General features: G+C 44.8%; 1 protein-coding gene across 8 annotated transcripts; it reads left to right on the top strand.

The window, feature by feature from the left end:
• The first annotated feature begins 2,104 nt into the window (after positions 1 to 2,104).
• Positions 2,105 to 5,397, top strand: LOC119277060. 8 transcript variants are annotated; one of them, XR_005136935.1, is made up of 3 exons: positions 2,105 to 2,251; positions 3,114 to 3,181; positions 4,392 to 4,529. XR_005136935.1 is itself a non-coding variant. In XM_037558269.1 (3 exons), exon 3 carries the CDS (start codon positions 3,925 to 3,927, stop codon positions 5,125 to 5,127), a length of 1,203 nt encoding a protein of 400 aa, XP_037414166.1. In that variant the 5' UTR covers positions 2,105 to 2,251; positions 3,114 to 3,181; positions 3,914 to 3,924; the 3' UTR covers positions 5,128 to 5,397. The 8 variants fall into 8 exon arrangements, 5 of the variants coding, with proteins under 5 accessions (XP_037414166.1, XP_037414174.1, XP_037414180.1 ...); XR_005136936.1 differs by having other exon boundaries at positions 3,114 to 3,185; positions 4,392 to 4,515; XR_005136937.1 differs by having other exon boundaries at positions 4,367 to 4,494.
• Positions 5,398 to 6,319: the final 922 nt, after the last annotated feature.

Genomic DNA, 6,319 nt, shown 5'->3' with positions numbered 1-6,319 from the left:
CATCATCATGTAGCCATATTCAGTGTCCTCGGGGCATCGGCTATAGACTTGGTGCTTGGCGTTCAACAAACTGTTGACCAACAACGTGAACAGGAGACGAAGAGGTCTCTTGCAGTCTTCTGGTCAACGTGAACAGGAGGCCAGATCTGGCGAAAGGAAGGGGAGGCGGCCCCGACCTGTGGACCTGGTGTTTGACTGAATTCGAGTCCACGGGGACAAGCTAGCGAGCTACTGCTGCTGTTCGAGGCGAAGCAGGGGCGCGGGTCAGTCGAAGCAGAGGCAGCGGCGGCGGGGCTTGGGGCTGACGAAGAGGATCCTGGCAAGGACGACGTTCTTCAGCGAGGTGGCGACGGACTTGGGGTGCAGGGGTGCCGAGGCGCCGAGCTGCAGCTGTTCGCTGCAGAGAGAGGCAACCATGGGACGCGAGGAGGTCGGGAAGACGGGGAGGTCGAGGACGGTGGCGCTGCAGCATGGCGGCACGGCGGCCGGACGTCACGGCGGAAGCTGGTCGCCAGCAGGGGCGGCTGGAGTTGGCCTCCAGTGGCGCGGGGAGGCACGGCGCAGAAACGAGAAGGGCGGCGCTGCAAGGTCGCCGGTCCGGCAGGGCCGCAGTGAGGGAGCGAGGCGGCGGAGATGGATGCGGGCGCGAGTGCCAGAGAGAGGGAGAGGAGTGAACAAGGGAGAGAGGCTTCGAGCGTGGGTGATGTAGGCGAGCGAGAGGAGTGAGGAACGGGCGATGGGGCCGCCGGAGTTGGCTGCCTGGAGGACGAGCGGGGAAGGGCGAGGAGAGGGGCTCCTCTGGCGGCGTGAGGGGAGAAGGTGAGGAAGGGATCGAGCAGAAGGGAGAGGCGGCGCAAGGGAACGAGGGGTGACGCCTAGGGTTAGATAGGCAAGGTCGGCTGGGCCTTGGCCTTGGGTCGAATGGGCCGACCTAGCTGCAGGTTGCAGCTGGCGCAACAATAGGGAGGCCCACCTAGCTTATGGGCTCTCTTCTCCCTCTCTTACACTTTTCAAAACAGCAGAAAAAAAGGAAGAAAAGGGAAGAAAAGAAAAGGGGTAGAGAAAGTGTTTGGGCATGGGAATAATTTTTACGGACTCGTAAAAATGTGCACGGTCCAAGAAAATAGAAAAGGTCAAGTTTGAAAGATTAAATTCAAATTTCTTTGAATTTAATTCAAAAGGTTTGAACTAGGATTGGTTTTTCAAAGTGCCCAAAAATGTTGAGAATTTAGGTGGAGCTCCGGAAAATGACGAAAGGACATATGGCAAAGTTAGAGGCCAAGAGTTGTGATGACTAAAGCATTGGGATTTTTGCAAGTGTGTTATGGGTGATTCCAAGTTAATGGAATATTCTATAATAGCTCCCTAAATATTAGGAGGATATGTTATAAAGAGAAACCACCATGTGAGTTCCCTCAATTTAAATGGATCGAAGATCCATACGGTTTATTTAGTTGAGTTGGAAAGATTAAAAACATGATGACATGATGCCATGCACATGATGACATGATATCATGCACATGATGCAATGATGAATGCAACAAGCAAAAACAAAATCACACAACGAATCTCAAAAACCCTGGAAGGCATCTGAAGCTCTGGTTTTGGGGCGTCACAGTGGCCTTGTATAAGGCTAGCCATAGTGGGGGTAACTTAGGTAGTAACTTAACACATCCCAAGGCAATTTTGCTTATGTGACAACTATTTAATGAGGAAAGAGGTGCTTGTGGTAACATAATATGTTACTATAACATAGCGCTTCCTGAGGCAAAATGAGTCTATGAAATAATAAATGAAGCAATCTATGATACTATTACTATATTACTTTGCACTATGAAGATAGTAATTTACACTAGTGTCATGTATGACACTAGTCTAAATTACTCCCCATTATGATCAGACTAAGAAAATGGAGGGAGTACTTAGTTTAGGGGGGAAAAGGTTGAATCAGAACGTTGAGCTGAAGAAATCATTCATGACGAAAAAAACTACTCCCTTCCTGGCTTTAAACAAGAGAAGTACTGAATGAAAATGAAAAGGAACCCAACCGGCCCCCCTCCCCATCGTTCGCCATAAAACCGCACCCCACCCCACCCCACCCCTCCCACGCGCGCGACCACAAACGCAACCAATACCCCTCACCCCCTACCTGTTCCGCCACGGGAAAAATACCCGAAAGAAAGGCTCCCAAGCAAGAAAAGGCAGACGAGGAGGGTCGGCCTAATCCGATCTGCGGTCTCGTCAAACCGCCGTAATAATTTCACTTTCTTCCGTTTTCTCCCCGTCGTGTGTTCTTGTTTCTCTCGGATGATTTTGCCTCCCTCCTCCCGATCGGCGCTAGATCGACCCGATCTAAATTATCGGCCACGGGCAGGGTTGGTAGGCAATAGCGCCGTTGATTGGCTAGGTTTTCTCGGCTCAACAGGATAATTTGGCTGCGGAGGGAGGGGATTTGGTTGCCGATCCGTTGTACGGTTAGTGGGGATTGGGGATTTTGATGGTCTCGAGGAAACTAGAGAGGAAAAACTCACCGGCTGCTGTCCTTGTCGGTGTTAAAATTATTAATTAAATAAAGAATCAATATGGATTGCACCAATCCTTTGTTGGTTCGAACGTATTTGATCTTTATCACACGAGTGATCTTCTGTTGACTATCTTATTAAGAAGCGTGGCCTGGAAAGCATAGGACTGTAAGATCACCTAGGAGATATTAGCCTCTCCAATTCCGAATCTATGTTGTAGACATGAGTATGCTAAACCGTTGTTATACTTGTGGGCTACTTTGTTGTTTCCAGAGGTCATGTTGGGGTTGTTATGCTTATTTTCAAGGCTGCTGTCAACTCCTAGTGAGAAATGCTACATTGTCACTAATCTTCGTATTTCTACTTTTGATAGAAATCACAAGCCTGGGAAATTTCTGTTTTCATGTATAATGTAAATTCACATATTTGATTCCTATCTGTGCTAGCAGCCAAGTACTAATGTTTCAGTCAGTTATGAACTTATCCAAACAAAAAATAACTCCTTTTCCGGATGCTTTTTTATTCTACTTATTGGTTGTTATGTATTGTAGATTATGATCTTACGAGACTGATGGTGTAAAATTATTTCAGGATTTCTGTTGTGTCAATATTATCACAGCTCTTGACTTAGAAGCGTGCAGAACCTACGCCTGCTGCCTGTAGGTTATTGCTAACCCCTTCCCACAGTTTAATGAACTTACTTTTGTGCTTGAGACATCTGCTTTCAATTTTGTTCTGAAGGTGCATTTGTCTTAACCATCTGCTTTACTCATTTCTCATCCTTTTTGTAGTTGTCTTAATATATATATTTACATTTATTTCGCTGCTGATAACTAATGTAACATTTTACTATAGAACTTTTCCTGTGGCAAATTACTAATTTTAATCTGTTGTGATTTGCCTTGTTTAATGCCGTCAATGTCTTGGAACAGTTTGTACGAAGATTCAAGCTAGTAATTCATATTTCACTATAACGCATGTTAGACAAGAACTATTGTACTGATGAAACTTTAGCTTCACGATGTTTATTTCTTAATGTCCAAAATCTTGAGAATGATTTTAGCTATTTACCATTTGTACCAGAACTTTCTAGAATTGTGATTAGTATCTTTGCAAGGCATGAGTTACTTTGCACCATGATAATCTTCTTAGTCCTTAGGGCTAACACTGATTTGGAAACTAAAATATGATCCCCCCAGATGATCTTAAAGCTTTAGTAAGACAGTTCCTTTTTCTTTGCCATTGTAAAAATGTATTAATGTTTAATTCGGTATTGCAATGAAATTATGTTTAGCAAGATAATGTTTTTCTTAATCTGTATAAGTGCTCGACTTGAGTCAATTAATAATTCTTTCTTCAACAATTCTAACGATAAAGTAGATTCGTCACAGTTGATTTCAAGATGACAAGTAAGAAAAGTAACAGACCTACAGTCACATCATGCACTGCTCTGCATATGGAATGGGACAGGATTTCTTGCCCTATTTGTATGGAGCAACCACACAATGCTGTTTTACTTATATGCAGTTCGTACAAGAATGGCTGCAGAAGTTATATTTGTAACACAAGCCATCGACACTCTAATTGCCTAGACCGGTTCAGAGAAATGAATGGAGATAGTAAGGTCCGTGATTCACACTCAACCTCTTCGGTGCTTTCAAACTCCAATAACAGAACAGTCCAACCAAGATCTCACTATAGTACGATTTCCAGACATTTGTTGAGCCCAAGCCTCAGAAGACACATTGACAATGCTAATAACCAAGAATCTGCTAATTCAACACCATTCTTAGGAGAAAGTAGCATTATAATGCAAGAATGTCATGATGCTATGCAAATTTCAGTTGACATGAAGTGTCCTCTCTGTAGAGGATCAGTATCAGGCTGGATTCCTGCTGGAGAAGTCAGAAAGTATCTGGACGAGAAGTCGAGGTGTTGCTCCCATGATTGCTGCAAATTTGTTGGTAGCTATGAGCAGCTGCGCGAGCATGCTAGAACAGCTCACCTGCGTGCAAAGTCTGCCCTTGTAGATATCTCAAGGAAAAGGTCTTGGGATCGCCTTGAACGTGAGCAGGAGTTTGGTGATGTGATTAGTGCAATCAGGTCACAGAATCCTGGTGCAGTAATAGTTGGTGACTATGTTATTGAGACTAGAGATGCAATGTCTCCTGATGAAGATTCTGGGGAAGAAAGTGGTGATGAGTGGTGGTCTCCTGCCCAAGACCAAGTAGAATCACCGGATAGACATCGTGCCCCTAGGCCCTGGCTGAATGGAAGACTAGGATCACCTACCATTTGGCCAGATGGAAGGCATGCCTTCCCTAGGTTTCTGCCACAGCCCAGGCCATTCAGTGATAGGCGCAGCTCACGTGCAGATTGGCAGGGCATCCGACGGTCAAGCGCGCAAAGCTGGCTGCGCCAGGGTTTCTCGAATCGGCACTCTAGGCACACCAGCAGTTACCGCGGATATCGCCATGGCATCTTTGATCGCCGTTACGCTGGAAACAATCGTGCAGGTATTGATAGGAGGCAGGATGGCCCAACATTTCCGCCGGGAAGACGGCAGCGTTTGAGATACACGCAAAGAAGCCAGCATGATCCATGATCGGCCGAAGCAACACTACCTGTGCAGTATTTAGTTATTACAAACAGCCAAGCCATCCTTGTAAAATAGTTAGTGGTGGTTAAGAATAAATATCTTGGCCTATTTACTATTCGTGTATTATATCTGTTAGAAACGTTCTAGTGCAGATGCAGAACTTCCCTTCTAAATGTCTCTATTCAATGCCTTGTTCTTGGTAGTCTTTGTCTTTTTTTTCTGTGTGAGGTGGTTCTGTGATTAAGTTGAAATGAGATATAACTGCATTTTCTCCCAGGGATTGGTTCATTCTTTCCCTTTCTCTTCGTTCTTCATATGGATTCTTTCATGCCCTGTTACTATGGTTACGCTGATGGCATTTATTGGTGCGAGAGCTATTTCATCATGGTGATATTTGAACAAATTTGCTCATGGAAATAACGGGGGAAGGGGAAACAAATATAAAATGAGCAATGTATTTTCCTGTGAAGTGTATCAAGGAGAATCGTGCATGACATCCATCTCCTTTTCCGCGAAGAGTTTCTAGTAGTTTTTTGCATGAAGAAATGATGGCTTTTGATTGCACAAGACTCGAGAGTTCATAATATTGCTGTTGCTAGGTTATTTTGACATGATGTGTGTGTGTTGGGGGGAGGGGGGGTTCATTGTGGAAATCATTGCTGCTTATGTTCTGTTGTTTTAGTCTATAGGGATTGCGGAGTGCAACTCATTTAATTGTGCTATCGCCTGATAACTGTTGCATCTCCAAATATCTTGTAGAGCACTTTCTTTAAGTCGTCAGAATGATGTGGATGTCGTTGGGTGTATCCCAGAAAATGGCGATGACAGATTTTGACTATTTAGTCATGAGAAGATGATGATGATATAGCCAGACAAGAAAACTAAGGTTTATCTAGTATGATCGTTGTTTTGGATATTCAGCTGGTTTTGGGTACAGGTCTATCAAAACGTTAAAAAGGAAATTTGGCGTTCAAGTCCCACTCAAACCTTCTTATATGCATTAGTTTGACGATACATATAAGACCAAAACGTCTGGTTGCACTTGCACATGACAAACAAACAAAAGTCACGCCCTTGAGAAAGGTGACTGAGGCGGGTGACGGAGTAAACCCTAACTGCCACCCGCCTTTCAACCCTCTTGCTGCCGCTAGGGTGTATCGCCAGGCAAAACCTGCGTGGCGACAGGGAGCTCCAGATC

This window comes from Triticum dicoccoides, chromosome 1A (assembly GCF_002162155.2).
Source record: "Triticum dicoccoides isolate Atlit2015 ecotype Zavitan chromosome 1A, WEW_v2.0, whole genome shotgun sequence".
Classification (NCBI taxonomy): domain Eukaryota; kingdom Viridiplantae; phylum Streptophyta; class Magnoliopsida; order Poales; family Poaceae; genus Triticum; species Triticum dicoccoides.
This window is presented reverse-complemented; position numbering and strand designations above follow the sequence as displayed.